The sequence below is a fragment of the Leptonychotes weddellii genome, chromosome 1 (genome assembly GCF_054177405.1).
Source record: "Leptonychotes weddellii isolate Sample4059 chromosome 1, ASM5417740v2, whole genome shotgun sequence".
NCBI lineage: Eukaryota > Metazoa > Chordata > Mammalia > Carnivora > Phocidae > Leptonychotes > Leptonychotes weddellii.
Window position 1 is genome coordinate 55,652,057 of NC_138369.1, and position 16,345 is coordinate 55,668,401.

The following is a 16,345-nucleotide window of genomic DNA, read 5'->3' on the forward strand; positions in this document are numbered from 1 at the left end:
GTAGATGTAAGACTATTTATGACTTTGAAGTCCCATCCAAACGGAAGCCAATCAGGACCTGGAATATATTGTGTCTTAAAAGAAATCAGGCTGTGAATGGGTAAAAGGTTGGTGAGAAGGCCCTCATCACAGGCGTTACCTTTCTCAGGACCCCAACACTCCCTCTCTGCCTGTGGAGTCGCAAATAAAATGTTATGGGTGAGCGTGGGAGGAACCACAGCATCAGCCAAACTTGGAAGAGAGGAAGTGCATCTGTGTGGCTGGTGGAGAATGAAGGGACCTGAGTTTCCGAGGGAGTGGGTGGGACTGTCATACCACACAGGCAAATAACTCATTTCCCCGAGTCTTAGCTGTCAGCAATTGGTTTAATAATACCTTTTCAGGAAAAAAATTAAAGAATGAGTATTTCAGGGACGCCTGGGTGGCTCAGTCAGTTAAGCGTCTGCCTTTGGCTCAGGTCATGATCCCAGAGTCCTGGGATCGAGTCCCGCATCAGGCTCCCTGTTCAGTGAGGAGCCTGTTTCTCCGTCTCCCTCTGCAGTTCCCCCTGCTTGTGCTCTCTCTCTCTCTGGCAAATAAATAAAGTCATTTTTAAAAATAAATAAAAATTTTAAAAAGAATGAGTATTTTAATTAAGACATATCCTTATTTTAGAAAAGTCAAAATACGAACCAAAGGTGTAGATCACATGTGCATACCAAAGAGGAGGCATGTGCTTGCAGATGACCTCATTTCGATCCAGCAGCAAAAGCCAGCACATTATTGGTGGGGCCTCAGATAGCAAAAGAAATGTTCATAGAGGAGACTTAACAGGAAACCAAACTGACACGGTGACTGTGCCTCCCAATTTATGCCTGTGTGGGCAGAGATGCGTTTGCTCCAGAACCACCTCTTTCCCACACAGTGCAACTTCAGATCCTGGCTGAAATGACCAAGCACATCCTGGCTAATTAACTTGATGTGCTTCTGCAGAACAGACTAGTAAATCACACGCATGCCACTGCCATCACCTGCAGGCTGTAATTCTCCGTGTTCCATTGCTCTAATGATGCCTGATTTCTGTGTTCCCCAATTGATTGCCATGCTCAACATGGCAACCACATGGATTATTGCTAAAATTCCAGCTGGTATCAGAAGATAGAGCACACCAAACAGAGGACTTTTACTAAGAGGAAGTCAAGGGTAGGAAACCTTTTGTTTTGTTTTGATTTTTTAAAGATTTTATTTATTTGTCAGAGAGAGAACAAACACGAGAGAGCACAAGCAGCAGGCAGAGGGAGAAGCAAGCTCCCAGCTGAGCAGGGAGCCCGAAATGGGGCTTGATCCCAGGACCTGGGATCATAACCTGAGCTGAAGGCAAATCCTTAACCGACTGAGCCATCCAGGCATCCCAATAGTAGGAAATCTTATGAAAGTCTGTTTGGCTTAAGGGGCTTTGGAGTGTGGATCTTCATTCTGCAACTTAATAGCTATTTAAATTTGGGTTTCAATTGTCTCATCTATAAAATGAGGTAATAACCTGAAACAGACCCTTTGTACCACCCTGCATTGTGCATTGTGCTAATGCACTGAAACAGCTATTCTCCATCTTCTCACTTCCAGATTCCAACTCCCTCCCTTTTCCCCTCACTCGGGAGATAGACTTGTTTCTGTTTTCACTGAGAAAAAAAAGCAATCAAAAGAGAAGATCACATCCAACTAGCACCAACTTCACCAGCCTGTCTGCCTCTCTCTCTCTCCCCGTATGGATCAACCACCTCATTCCCAGCTAAAGTCAACTGTTCCTCCAGTGCACTGGATTTCACCTCCTCCCATCTACTCGAGGACATCCTTCCAGCATTTCCCCACTCTCTTCTGGAGCATCAGATTAATAACATGCTGAACTAACTCCCATGCTGAAATAAAACCAAACCCACCCTTCATGCTGCGTCCCCTTTCCCTCTCACTATCCCCCTCTAGAGCAAAACTGCTTGTGCTCACCACCTGCATTCACTCCCCCAACAACCGCCATTTTTTCTTGAAATTTTGTCAGGTCTTCACCCTTACCATTTCACTGCACCTGCTACCATTAAATAAATGTGCCCCCCCTCCTTGGGGCACCTGGGTGGCTCAGTCATTTAAGTGTCCAACTCTTGGTTTCGGCTCAGGTCATGATCTCAGGGTGATGAGACTGAGCCCTGCATCAGGCTCTGTGCTCAGCAGGGAGTCTGCTTGAGACTCTTTTCCTCTGCCTCTCCCCCCCACTCTGTTCCTCTCCCCCTCCAACTCTCTCTCTCAGCTAAATAAACTAAAAAAAAAAAAAAAAAATCCCCCAAAGACATTCCCCCTAGCCCTCACATTACTCGATATATAGGCATTATTTGATGATGTGGGTTCTTCTCTCTTCCTTGAATCATTTTATTCCCAGAGCTTCCACTCTTTTCTTGCCAGTCTCTCCTTCTCAGATTCCTTTGTTTTTTTCTTAATCATCTTGGCCTCGAAATATTTCCTTAATCTTCTTGACCTCCAGGTCTCCATCCTCAGAGCACTTCTCTTCAGTGTTCGCACTAACTACACAGTGATCTCATCAAGCCTCATAGCTGTAAGTACCATCTATGTCTTTGTGACTCCCACATGTATTTCTCCAGCTTGGACCCCTCACCTGAATCCCAAGGCCATATACCCAGCTCCACATGAATTCCACATAAGCATTTCAAACTTACTTTCCCCAACTTAACTCTTCATCCCCACCCCACTGCCCCACACCAACTTGCTTCCTCTCCAGGACTCTTCCTTTGAGTAAATGGTCCCTCCATCCATCCACTTGCTCAAGCCCAAAACCTTGAAATCATTCTTGAGTCCCCTCTTTCCATCATACTCCATATCCAATCCCTCAACAAGCCCATTTGGTTCTACCTTCATACTGTACCCCGTATTCAACCATGTTGTACTATAACTATGGCAGGCCAAGCCAAAATGGATTCTCCCTGGGATAATTGCAAGAGTCTCCAACTTGTCTCCCGGCTTCCATCTTGCCCTCCTGTAGTCTGTTTTCCACAGAGCAGCCAGAGGAACCCTTTTAAAATTCTCTGCTCAAAACCATCACCCTTAGGATAAATTCCAAGACCCTTGCCATGGCCTGCAAGGCCTGGCATAAAGCTGACCCTTGACTTCTCTGCCCCTTTTCTCCTTCAACTTTCTGCCCCAGGCACACCCACCTTGTCAGGGCCTTTGCCTGTAGTTTCCCCCACTACCCAAATTGTTCTTTTCCAAAGTAGCTCATGCCCTCACTTCTCATGTGTCTCTGCTCCAATGTGACCGGTCAGAGAAGCCTTCCTTGTCACTTTCTAAAGCCTGGCTCCACTTTTATTTCCTTCATGTCTCTTATCCTTACCCAAATTTATATTATATACATCTTTTATTATTTATTTACTTTCTGTCTCCACCCACTAGACCCTAAAACCTTAAGGGGAAGGATTTTACTTTTTTCCACTGCTATAACCCCAAAGCCAAGGCCAATGCCTGGCTCATAGTAGTGACACAATAAATATTTATTAAATGAATTATTGAATGAATGAATGATCTCTTACTCATCAGATCACCAGGATGATTACATGAATTAAAATATATAGAGCAGTTTCTAGCACATGGCAAAGTACTTGAGAATATATGTTCCTTCTCCCATTATTACTATAAAAAAAATGGAGTTGGGTTGTGCCAATGTTGTCTGGAAGATAATCATTTTGTGACATCTGCTATTATCGGGGTTTGCTTCTATTTCTGTATTTTATATGTTCCCATCTGGCCTCTACTCTTTGGGGAATAATTAGAGAAAGTGTGTTCCTTTGAGCTCACTGCTCAGACTTTGTTTAACTTGTAGGCCTTTCTTCTAAGCTGCCCACTTGAATAAGTAATGTTACATTGGCTTCCAAGGCAAATTCTCCAACTCTGTAGGCAGGCAGGCTCTGAAAGTCTGACACAGTTTCCAGCCACATCCCACAGGACAAGGAAAACGCTACAGGTGTCTTGGCACCATGCTGAAACTTCAAAGGAACACAGAATACCATATATGGAAGTTTCTGAAGGCAGAAATAAAGCACACGAGCACAGGAGGGAGACCAGACTGGACGTACGTAGGCAGCACCCCATGACCTTCCCTGGCCTAGCAACAGAGTCCACAGAGTCTGTCAGAGAAGCCTTAAAGGGAAGTCTGCTGCTCCCCTTTGATCAACAGCTATGCTCCTTTATTATTTTTAAGAAATTTGAAATATATAAAATAAGGGAAATAGCTCCCCAAAAAGCAGATTTGCTTTCTCACTGCACATCCTTTCCCGCTCTCACTGTCTGCCAAAAGTAGTTCTGTCCCCCCGAGGGTGAAGGGTAAGCTCTCCTCTGTTCCCTCTCCATCACCTGTCCATCACTGCCAATGAAGAATGGGGGCTTAAAGGAAGGTAAATTTAATTCTGAACCCTGGACTTGACTCACGTGAGCTGTGTGACCTTGGGCAAGTCCCTTAACCTCCCTCAGCCATTTCTACAGGAGTAAAACAACAGTGTCTTCACTGGATGGTTGGGAAGATGAAGAAGGATCACCTGGGGATGCACCTGCTATTATTATAATTAGGATAGGTGCTTTTGTTCCGCTTCTGAGACAAGAGTAGCCAATTTATTGAACCATCTGAACTCCATGACAGGATTTTATTTTTCTATTATGATGATATTTGCTCTGATAAAGCACCCTCGCCCTGGGTTGCCAAGTCCACAACAAAATCTTCGCAGATTCCTTAACTTCCTGGTCACTTTATTAAAATCTGTCCACAATAAAACTCTAGTCTTATCTATTTAAACCCCCCTTCCTCCAGCACCAGCCCAGGCAATAACTGGAAGGATGCGAAGTAAGGAAGGTCTGTTCTTCTCCTTTATGGCTTTCTGGCCCTCACCCTGGTGTGGCTCTGTCTCAGTGAGTGCTGTCTCATGCCCGCTCTCACTTAGCTTTGCTGGAGATGGAGGGTCCTCTTCACAATAAATGCAGGGCTCCCAAGGACGCATGACCCTGCTCCCCTATATCAGTCAGGATAGGCTAGGTTATGGTACAGTAATGAACAACACCAAAATAACTCACCAGCACCTCCTTCTCTTCCTTCTTTGGTGGCTATAGCGCCTCTGGTGGGTTTGGGCCATAGGGCAAAGGGAAAGAGACAGTGTTCTTGGCCAACCCACTGTTTCTGATCTTTAAATATAGGGTGTTGCTGGTCTCTGGCTAATGATGCCTCATCGCTGGCTAAGTGGAGCTCCTCTAGAGGGCCCCAACAAGGCCCCCTCCCCAGATGGCTCCCTGAAGTGGGGAGCTGGCTTCACACAGCCACAGCCAACCTCACAGGGGGAAAGAAGTAAAATCCAGCACATGGCAGGAAGGTGGGGAGAAGCAATGTATTGCTGTGTATACACAATAGATACCCAACTTAATGGTTTCAAACACCAGTCATCTCTTTAGTTGATGGTTCTGTGGGCTGACGATTTGGATGGGACTCAGCTCGACAGTTCTTCTGGTCTCTTCTAGACCCTTATATTCCCTGCAGGGAAACAAGGTAGCCCTGCTTCGGTGGTCTTACTCATGTGATGGGAGGTGACTGGACTGTGTGTCTCTCATCATCCTTCAGGCTACACTGGGTTGGTTCATAAGGCAGTTTGGCAGGTTTCCAAGAGGGAGGACAAAGCATGCAAGGCATCTTGAGGTCTGGGCTTGGAACTGGCTTAAAATTTCTTCCGGCACCTTTTACTGGTCAAGTTCCCCAAACCAACAAGATCCAAGGAGTGTGGAAACATGCTACCTTTGATGGGTGGGGCTGCAAAGTTACATTGCAGAGGTGAATGGGGAAGGGAAATGGAGGAAAATTATAGCATTTTTGCAGTCTACCCCAAGCACAAAAGACCACATCTTCCTGGTCTTCTGAGGGAGAGGTTGGAGGGTTGATGCAGAGGTGACGTGGCTCGGCAAGGCCAGATCATCTCATCTTATGTGTCCTGGAGAGGTGTTTGACTACACTTGATGGGGGCCTTTATTAGACTCGTGTGCTTAGCTCCTTTTTGTCTGCAACTTTGGGTCAAAGACATTCCAGACAACAGGCAGAGTCCCCATGGATAGTCAATGACAGAAGGAAACTACCTTGAAGGTAAAGTGACCTGTTGCAGGTCATGCAGCTACTAAGTGCTTTATTGCTTTATCTGGGCAAAGGGAGAAGTATGCACAAAAGGGGTGGCAGTGAGAAAGCATAGTAAATACCACAGACTTTCAAAGGGCCACTGTAGCTGGCGTGGACAGAGCAAGGTACACGTTGCTACAAGCTGTCATGGGGACCCAGAAGCTGCCAGTCCATGGAGCCCATGACAAGGAGCTTTTCTTTAGATTTAAGAACAAAGAAAACCTTGTGAAGGATTTAAACACCAGGCTCACATGCTCACATCTGTATTTCCAAAAGATCCTGCTAGCTCCAGTAAGGAAGGCTGGATTGGTGGTGCAGACCGCACCAAACCCAGACCTTTCAGTAATTAGTTCTCCAAACCCAGGTTTTAATTCTTCATAAGTTCCAAGGCAAAAGAGAAATGATCCAGTTTGCCATGGCCGAAAACAAGCAGCAAGGCAGGGAGAAGAGCAGAGAAAGTCAAACAAGTAATCCCATGCCGTGTCCTCCGCAAACACACACACATCCACACATATTACTCATCCATATGCTTCAGACCCAAGCAGGCTTGAGAGTTTCTGGTTCCCGTTCTGTGGATAGTTCACCCAGATGGATTCGAGGCAGACAGTGGCCTCTTCTGCTTTGCCATGTATAGAGACAAGTAGCTGCTAAGTGACCATCAGAGAGAAAGACTGGCAGAGGCTCTGGCATGGCAGACACAGCCATTGAGCCCAGAAGGTCATTCACCTAATATTTCCAATGATTCTGATTCAGAAGGCAAATGGTGTCAAAAGTTCAGTGTCATGGGACACTTTGACAGCACATTGGTAGGACCTCAAGGAGGCGGGGAGGAGGAGCAGGGGCAGAAGCAAAGGCACCTTGGGGCCTCTCTGGGCAGTCTGGCTCAGCACGGGAGCTCCTCTAGAGAGGGACTGCCACATACCCTTTAGGCACTGACCTTGCCCACCCACACAGGGACATTTGTGAGCCTCCTTGGGGCGGAGGGTGTCAGCTGGAACAGTGCAGTGCCTGGAGCAGACCTCATCCCCCAAGCATGAGTCTGCATGATCGATCGTAAGAGAGTGTTCTGTCATTGCATTGCAGCTCCAGAAACTAAAACGATCACTTTCTTTCAAGACCAAGAGTTTACGGAGCAAAAGTGCTGACAACTTCTTCCAGCGAACGAACAGCGACGTGAAGCTGCAGGGGGACATGCTGGCTGAGGTCAGCCCCAGCTCCAGCCCACTCCCCGCTTCTGGAAGCCTGACATCTACACCCACCAGGACCGGCCTGTACCCAGGGGCTGGCAGCAAGGCCCATGCCTTTCAGGAGCATATCTTCAAGAAGCCCACTTTCTGTGATGTCTGCAACCACATGATCGTGGGTAAGGCCTCCCCCACCCCTACCTCCAGGTCCCCGCACCCCCGGGAAGGACAAGTGAGAGTGGTGTAGCCCGAGTCCAGGCCCCAGGACAGATTCTGAGCCTCAGAGATGTACATGAGGGCAGGTTGTTCGGGAATGTTCTGGAGAACAATCGTGCACAGGGAAGGGAAAGCAGGACTGGGCAGGGGGAGAAGTTGGATGGTGATACAGTTGCACCTTCAACTAATCCCCCAAGAGCCCTGGACAGTCATCTGCATTGAGGCTAGAGGTCTGGGCCTTTGTACCCCGGCATCACCTCTCACTGTGTATAGGCAGCCCCTGGGGAGAGGGCATAATCCGGGACATAGCAGCTCTTTTCAGCCAAGGGCAGTGGGCAGAGAGGGAATCAGTGGGAGGCAACCAAGACGCTGGGCAGGTGGGCACGGAACACTTCGGTACCGTGGGGGGGACCTGAGTGACACGTCACAGCATCCACTACAGGGCGCATGGCGCTGTCTGTCTGGGGTAGCCTGCAGAGGGAGTCTGTGGCTGGGTGAACTATAGAGGAATGACCCGGACAGACAGGCGTGGGAGGGATGATTCTGGGGGAGGCACTGAACCGGGCAGGAAAGGTGATCGAGCCACCATTACAAGTCTGGACCTGGCACGGACTCACTCATGGTACCTCAGAGAAATGGGAGCAGCCTGAGAGTCTTAGGGGTTGCGCCCAGATGAAGAGAATGATCATAAAATGTCCCAGCTACAAGGAAAAAGTAGGCCATTCAGAGCCACCCGCACAGAACTTCCACAGTTCATACTCTTCTGCCTCTTCAGAGTGAGTTTAAACCAGTTGTTTCAAGAGCAGCAGTAAATCCTGGTAATTGACCAGTGGCCACAGAACACAGGCCTGTGTTTGCTCTCAGGTGGCGTTAGGATGTAAACCCCACCCCCACCCCTCCACCCCCCACCCCCGGTTAGGAGAAATTTAAGGGTATCACGACTGGAAATGAGGCTGAAAAATGAAAAATGCAGGGCTGATCCAGATCCAGATGTGGACTGTCTTCCCGAGATGGTGCTGACCCTCCAGAAGTGTAGCCCATCGAATTCCTGGAGCGCCTGGAAGCACCCTGAGGCCTTCCCCACTTTGTGGCGCCCGCTTACAGCCCGGATGCCACAGTGTCCAGCTTGGCATGAATGCTTCAGGGAAGGACACTTTTAAGATCAAGCTGGGCCCAGGGCCCAGCAAGGCTCTGGGGAAAAGCCATTATGCCCTCTAGTCTCATCTTCCAGCTCCTCCACCCTGACACATACTTGACACACACCATCCAGCCCCACCGTTTCCCCTCCAGGACCAGCTTCCTATAGCCTGGCATCTCTTCCGAGGCTGACTGTTGTCTCAGGCCAGATTCCCTAGAAGCAGAGCCTGAGAGGGGAGTTGGGTGCACGTGATGGGTTGAGGGGGCGCTCTCAGGAGAAGGGAGAGGGAGGAAGCGGATTGGGGCAGGGAAGTTGCTGAATACAAAAGTGGTCTCAGTGGGAGTCTTACTTCAGCCAGCTCTGGAGGAGCGCTGGTGCATGGGTCGCACAGCTGGTCCTTCCTTGAGGCCAGCCTTTCGTAGCCTACTCTCTGTGGGTCTCTCTCCTCCTCCCACGACGGAGGCCCTTTCAGAACCCCTGGGCCAAGTGGCTCATGTTCTGTTGAAGGCAATTTTCTGGAGAAAGGGGTAGCTCTGAGTCATTAGCAGCCAGTACACACACCTCTGGTGTATTAGTGGCTTTTTGCTACTGTAACTGAGTATCGCAAACTTAATGGGTTAAAACAACACAGCTTCATTATCTTATACTTCTGGACGTTGAAAGTCCACAGTGGGTCTCACTGGGCTAAAATCAGGGCGTCAGGAGCTCCATTCCTTCCTGGAGGTTCTAAGGGAGAATATACGTTCTTGCCTTCTCCAGCTTCTACAGACGGCCCCCACCTTAGCTTGTGGCCCCTTCTGTGTTCAAAGTTGTAATGGCAGGTTGCATCTTTCTCACACCACCTTCTTTCTGGTCCTGACTCTCCCTCCTACACCCACCTGGATAATCTTTCCATCTCAAGGCCACCTGATTAGCAACCTTACTCCCTTCTGCAACCTCAGTTTCCCCTTGCTTTGTAACATAACATGTTCTTTGGTTCCGGGGATTAAGAGGTGGACACCTTTAGGGGGCCATCCCTCTGCCTGTGCACACGCAGTAGGGGTATCTGGGCAGAGCATCGACTGTGTCCACCACAACAGTAGAAGAAAACTCTGGTTGAAGATCACAGGACTGGCCTCTGTTGATTCCTTTCCATCCTGGCTTTGATGCCAATCATGTGATCGTGGCACTCTGATGGCTTTCACACAGCTGATGGCTGTGTCATGTCACATGGTGAGAGGCATTTCATTCAGAGTGGGCAAAGAGGCACCTTTCTGTTCAGTGCACAGAGTGGGGACAATGCTGACCCATGTTTTGCTTATGGCTACTCCCATGACATAATTAGCCTTTCCCTTTCCAGATAAAACAATGTAAGAGATTGAGGACAGTAGAAAGACCATGTGCATGGAATCAGGCTGGACTTGAACCCCATGCAGCTGTGTGACCGAGTGCCAGTGACTCACCTTCTCTGAGCCTGGGTCCTCATTTTATATGGAGATGATAATACCACCCTCAGGGGTTTTGAATGGATCAGTGAACTGGCAGAGGGGAAGTACCAGGCATGAGTACTTGGTACAATGAGCCCATTGGAGTTGGTATTATCACCATCATTATTAGAGGAGAAAATAGTCATTACTCTCCTGAAGCAGAGAAATATATTCAGAGGATAAACCGAATTAGTTTTACAGAAAAAGAAATTAAATTTAATAGGCATAAATAATGGGAAAAAAAATAACATCCAGGTAAGAAGAAGTAATTAGTCCCTCATGTACATGGCAATGTTTTAGGTGCATGTCAAGGATTGTCTATAATTCTGCATTTCATATTTTATGAGGGACCTGGAGAAGCAGGTATGTGTCTGGAAGAGAGTGATCAGAATGGTGAGTGGTGTGTCAAAATAAAAGAATGAGGAAACTCTGGGAGTTTGGCGTGGAAAAGATTTAGGATGTGCGTCTGTGTTTGAAAGTACCATGTTGGAAGAGTTAAGAGACTCATGCAATGTGGCTTTAGAGGGGAGGGTTGGGAACAAGGGGTAAAGTTAAAAGGCAAATTTCAGTGAGAATATAACCACTTAAGCCATGCACTTGACTGAATGAATGGCTTTCCTTGTGAGTAGTGCGTGGTTTAACTTGTGTCAGGCAGAGGTCATCTGAAGGTCTTTTCTTCCTTAATTATCTGATAGTCTTTGAAATGTTTGTGCTTCCCAAAGAAGCCAACGTCTGTCATCACTGAACTGGGACGTATCAGTGGTGTCCAGTACAGCCAGGAAGGCGGGATCCTGTCGTTCCCTTTACCCCTGGCCAAGACCCAGTTAAGGGGTGGGATGTTCAAACGGGGAAGCAACGTTTGCCCATCTAGCGACCATAAACACAAGGACTGTCCTCATCTTTAGAAAACCGTATTCTATTCACATTCACTTTCTAGTCACGGTCATTCACGCTCTTCCTGTGACCAAGCCCCATTTCAGAGCAGTGTTTGTGTCACTCGTCGATTCCACAGTATTGCTGGGTAACGAGTGCTCTCGAGCCCCAGCACTTAGAGTAGCTTTCTTTGACTCTTACTCAGACTTCCTTGGATCAGCTGGGGTTGGGCTGCTATCACATGTTCTATTGCTCATCTCTTACCCTTTCTTTGGACAAGTGGGCTAGCCGGGGTGTGTTCTTCCCATGGCAAGGACAAGGGGAAACATACCGAGCTTTTAAGGTTTCAGATAGGAGGTGACGTGCTATCCCATCTGGTGGCATTCCTCCAGAGTGTGGGTAGGCCCAGCCCATGACAAGGGGTGGAGAACTACACCTCCAGTAGCAGGGACTGCAGAGCCACCTGGCAAAAGACATGGGTATGGGAGGGGTGAAGTTGAGGTCAATCATCCAACCTACCGCAGTACTGAGGGTGACCTCTGGACCATTGAAACCTTTTTGTTGGATAGATGGCACCAAGTCTTGGGGCTGTCCCACCCTTCCACTCCACTTCTCCATCTGGAAGTGATGCCTCGACTCTGACTGTGAGTGTGGCGGGAAGAGGGTCTCATGTCCCCTGCTCAGGATATGGAGGCAGCTTGGCCTCCAACCTCGTTTTCCTGTCTGCCTAGCTGTCTTCCAAGTCTGCTGCGTCACTTTCAATTCCCTATAAATTCCCACCAGGCCTTTTCAAGGCAGTGCTATTCATAACCCTTAAATAGGTGATGATGTGTCTCTATTTTAAATCTCACTGTGACGAGTGTGAAAAGACAAAGGAACGTGTGTTTTTAAAATGAGTAACAGAAATGAGTTTGCCTCTGAGGAATGTCACAATCATTATCCTGGGGAACGGGGGACTTAGAAACTTCTCAAGTACCAGCCACAATTTCGAAGGACTCCGTTTTGAAAATCACAAAAAAGATGCGCCCTGTGCTAAAGAGAACCTTACTATATCTTCCCCCTTATTAGAATTGAATTTATATCCTAGCTGCCATTTTATCTTTAAAAAGACAGAGGGGGAAAAAAAAGAGTCAGCCAGGCACTCTGCTCTTTTCAAAGATGAAAGAGAAGGAAAGCAAGCAGGCTCCTTCTAGGAAAGAGGAAGGAGAATTAGTGAAGAGCTCTATGTGAGGTGGGAGGAAAGGGGAGAGGAGGTGAAGAGAGCAAGCAACGTGTGAAGCAGAGACTGGCAAATGTTCTAACTTCCCGAAAGGAGGCAGGGGTCACGCTGGTAGGTGATCCCAGAGCACAGTTGATCTGTCCTCCTTCCCTTTCCTTGCTCTTCAAACTTAGCCTCCTGTCTCCACAGGTATTACCTGCAGATTTGCTTGCTTCAAGCCCCAGCTCTTCTTCATATCCCAAGTTCTGGGGAAAGGCCACCTACTGCTATCCCCTGAGAGTGACATTTTAGAAAATATATTAGAGCAGTTTTTGTTTTCCTTTCAACTGAAAACCAAAGGTTATACAATGATGGCCAAGAAAAGTCAAAAGTCATGCGTGAGGTTCCTAGATGATGGATGTTTGTTTAAAAATAAAAGGAATCTGGCGTTCTCACTGTCTAGGATTTCTGAGTTGGAATGGACACACACAGTTTGGTTGACAGAGCCTCACATTTGTTCCTCGCCTGACTGCCTGAGCCCTAAAGCTGGAAAGGCTACACATTTGCCACAAGAAAGTGACTAAGAAAAGTAGACTAGGACCCCAGTCTCATTCCCTGGCTCTGAGTTTCTAATTTCCTCAGCTCTTTCACTCTATAACTCGTTCCCTGTTGCCAGCTTCGCCCTTGCCCTTGGATTTGCACCTCCCCCACCAATGTGGCCCCCAGGCCCTTGGGTTGAGCAGGCACTGTGGCAGGCTCTTCTGCAAGTCTAATCTTGCCTCCAGGACGTGGCTACCCCTTATGATAACCTCCTTAGACTGTCCCTTTCCAGAAAACTTAGCTATGCAAGCCAAAGATGGTCAACCCAAACTTTCATGGAGAGACAAATAGACAGTTAGGTGTACCTCAGCCCCAGTGCTGGAATTCCCAGCCTTTGAGTCAAGAAGACTGAAGACCCAGTCTTAGGCTAGGAGAATCCTCCTGGCTTGATGGGCATCCTTTATCCAGCAAGCAGATCCACTCTTCCAATCCTTAAGCCTTGGTGTTGGGGACTGTTATGGGTGGGGACTCCTTTTCATTGTACATCAACTTAAATGTATTTCATCTATGGCACCCTCATTTCAGGAGAGCATTGAATTTGCTTGTGGTAATCTGCCTCTCCTTGAAATTTCAGAGACTTGAACAAGCCAACATGCACTATTAACATAACTGACTCAATGTATGAGTCTACTCCATCAATTAAGGAGGTTTTTCCAAAGGACTCCATCCTATTTACTGTCAGATACATTGTTTCCATAACGATTTTTAAATTAACTACATGTTCTTAGTTAGCATCCACTTAGAAGACAGCATATTAAATGGGCTCATATTTCCTAAACAAATATTTAGCAAAACAGCTGGATTTCATTGCTTACAATTTCAAGTTGCTTACAGAGTCACTGTGCGAAGAATCATTTGCTTTCAAACTCTCCAGGTGGCAACCACAGAGGAAAGTAATAATGACTTTGTTTCAGGTCAGCATCCCTAAAAGAGAGCCTGAGACAGAGATGCTTGTGAAAGTGGTTTGTTGTGGGGCGTGCCCTCAGGAGAGGATTCAGATTCTGCTGCTCTCAGCAGAAGAGGCAGGGGAAGGAGCCAAGCAAGGATGTGCCCTCGGTTGGAGCTGGCTTCAAACTGATACCACCCGTGGGGAGCTCTGGGACACAGATTGCTATTACCTAATAGTCCCACCTTGAGGTGAGGGGGCCGGCCTGTATCTCCTGTCACTCAGTCTTCAGAACGGCTTATTCTCTGAACAGAAGCACCTGTGAGCCATTAGCAGCCCACAGTCACAACATCAGCATGATAAACCAGATCTGGACAAGGCACCAGCAGCATCACGACATCTGTAAACGTAGATGCACTATAAAAACATCCTCCATTATGAATGAATATAAAATGCAGAGGGACCTTGGCATTGTACCAATAACATTGTGTTACTATCATAATGAATGGTAATATGGTAACATTATATGAGGAAATATTACATTACACTGAGTCCAGGACCTTTCTGCTATGCTCTTGTTTGACCATTAGTTTAACTGTTTCCTGACTTCATCTGATTGCTCAGAAAAGCCATAAAACCTTAACCAAACCTTGAATAGAAAAAAAAAATCGTACACACACTCATACATATGTACATAAAACTAAAAAGACAAGGCAGTGTTTACCCACCAATGAAGTTGTCTCTTGATGGGAAAGGCCATACAGAAATCAAGGGGAATATTGAAAAGCAAATGTCAAATCTGTGTATTCTCAGAATAGAATTAAAACTCTGAGGTGCCATCAATCACTTAGCCAGACAATTGTTTTAGAAGTTGTACAGCTAATAGATAAGAAAATACAAATGCTCTGTAGAACCTTTTTCTTAAGTTTCAAATAGATCCTTTCCTTTGGGTCATGGTATGTATCCATGTTGAATGCAGTACCCAGACCTCAGTGCTTTGTCGGAGAGGATTGTTCACTTCTGGTATTTTAACTGCTTCAAAGCAGCACTAACTTAACTGCTACTTTTCTGTAGAGGACAGAATGGTAGTATAATGCCCAGTCCAAAAGAGGTAATTCTTTGTCTTCTTTGCTCAGCTGACCCGGGTGAGAGAATCCTGTTGACTCTAGTAACAGAAAGTCAGTAAAACTAGTGCACAAGTGGGGTAAGGAGATTGTGACCCTACCTGATGAGGAATGTTTGCAGGACATGGCGACGTTTGGCGTGGAGAGACTTTGGGGAACGTGGTCAGTGTCCTCAAACGGCTGAACAGATCTCATCTGGAAGAGGGTTTAAACTCACCCAGGGTCCCAAGTGCCCAATGATGGAAGACTTTAAAAGGGAGAGCTTCTAAAAATAATTCCAGAAGCTCTACAGATTTGGGGAGTGGGGGATTTTCCACAATAAAGTATATGTTTGGAAAATGCTGTACACTGTATTCCCTTTGGATATTGACAGCACACATTAGCATTTTGAAGTCCTGCTATTCTGAAAACTACCGGATGTTATCAGTGGAGAACAGACAGTGGATCAAATGGATTATAACTACAGAGTTCTCTCTCCCAACATCTACTTTTCCCTAATTCCACTTGGCTGTTGTTTAACAGTTTTTGGCTTGTACCTCTTTAGTGTACATAATTCAGAGAGCCTTTTCAATGCTTGCAAAGGCAAATTCATTAAAGAGTTATTAAGACTTCAGTTCAGGTCCAGTGTTCTCAGAGAACATCACACCCAGTGCCTTTCAAGGAAAGGGGCACAAAATACTTTTAAGCTAGCGTCTTCTGTCAGCTTCCTAAAATGTGATGCCTGCTGCCAGGTGCTAAGGATTTTATGAAATCTCTCACTGGAAATTCCTTACATGAGAAAGTAATCCACATTCCTTCCAGCAAAGACTGAGCAGAAATGGATGCTGGTGGGCTCCAGGAAAGGAGGTTTTTTGGAGTCTCACACAGAAGTAGAAGCAACTAGAGTCTAAGGGCTAGTGTTCAGCTCTGGAGCATCACATGGGGCCTGCACATCATCACCTTCTTAAAATGTAAAGATCCTTGATCAGAGAGAAGATAGAACAAGAGGAGGGAGGTGGAGAGGGTGTTACCATATTTCTCACCACCCTCCCTCAGACATCCTACTCCCTGGGGAAGGTCCTAATAAGTGCTTTTGGAGCCCATTTTCAGCGTGCTGACATTTTGCCATTCCTTGTGGAACATCCAAATGCCCTTCTTTCCTGCTTCTCGCCATCAATTCTGGTCCCAAATCTATCCAGACCCAGTTACAATGCTTCCTCGAGTTCTTTGGTGACCACTGTTTCTCTGAATTTGTGTATCATTCCTCAAACAGACTAGACATCGGTAAGCAACTTGAAGACATGACCAGGTCTCATTTATGTGCCCGTTCCCATGGCAGCTAGCACACACCCTGCACACACTGAGTATTTAGAAAATGGTAGTTCGTGGGTGGGAAAAAGACGAGTCTGCCTTCAAATACCAACCAACAGAAATAGAAGCCAACTAAAAACAAAATAGGAGGGACACTTGGGTGGCTCAGTCGGGTAAGCATCTGCCTCT

At 46.8% G+C, this 16,345-nt stretch overlaps 1 protein-coding gene across 4 annotated transcripts in view; it reads left to right on the forward strand.

Moving 5' to 3' along the window:
• STAC (SH3 and cysteine rich domain) overlaps window positions 1–16,345 on the forward strand; it is a 153,717-nt gene that overhangs the window by 51,711 nt on the left and 85,661 nt on the right. For 3 of the 4 annotated variants that reach the window (XM_081824179.1, XM_081824175.1, XM_081824163.1), the window contains exon 2: window positions 7,265–7,544. In XM_081824179.1, the coding sequence (XP_081680305.1) occupies window positions 7,265–7,544 (280 nt within the window). The remainder of the gene's footprint in view (window positions 1–7,264; window positions 7,545–16,345) is intronic. The other variant, XM_081824170.1, reaches the window with a different exon arrangement.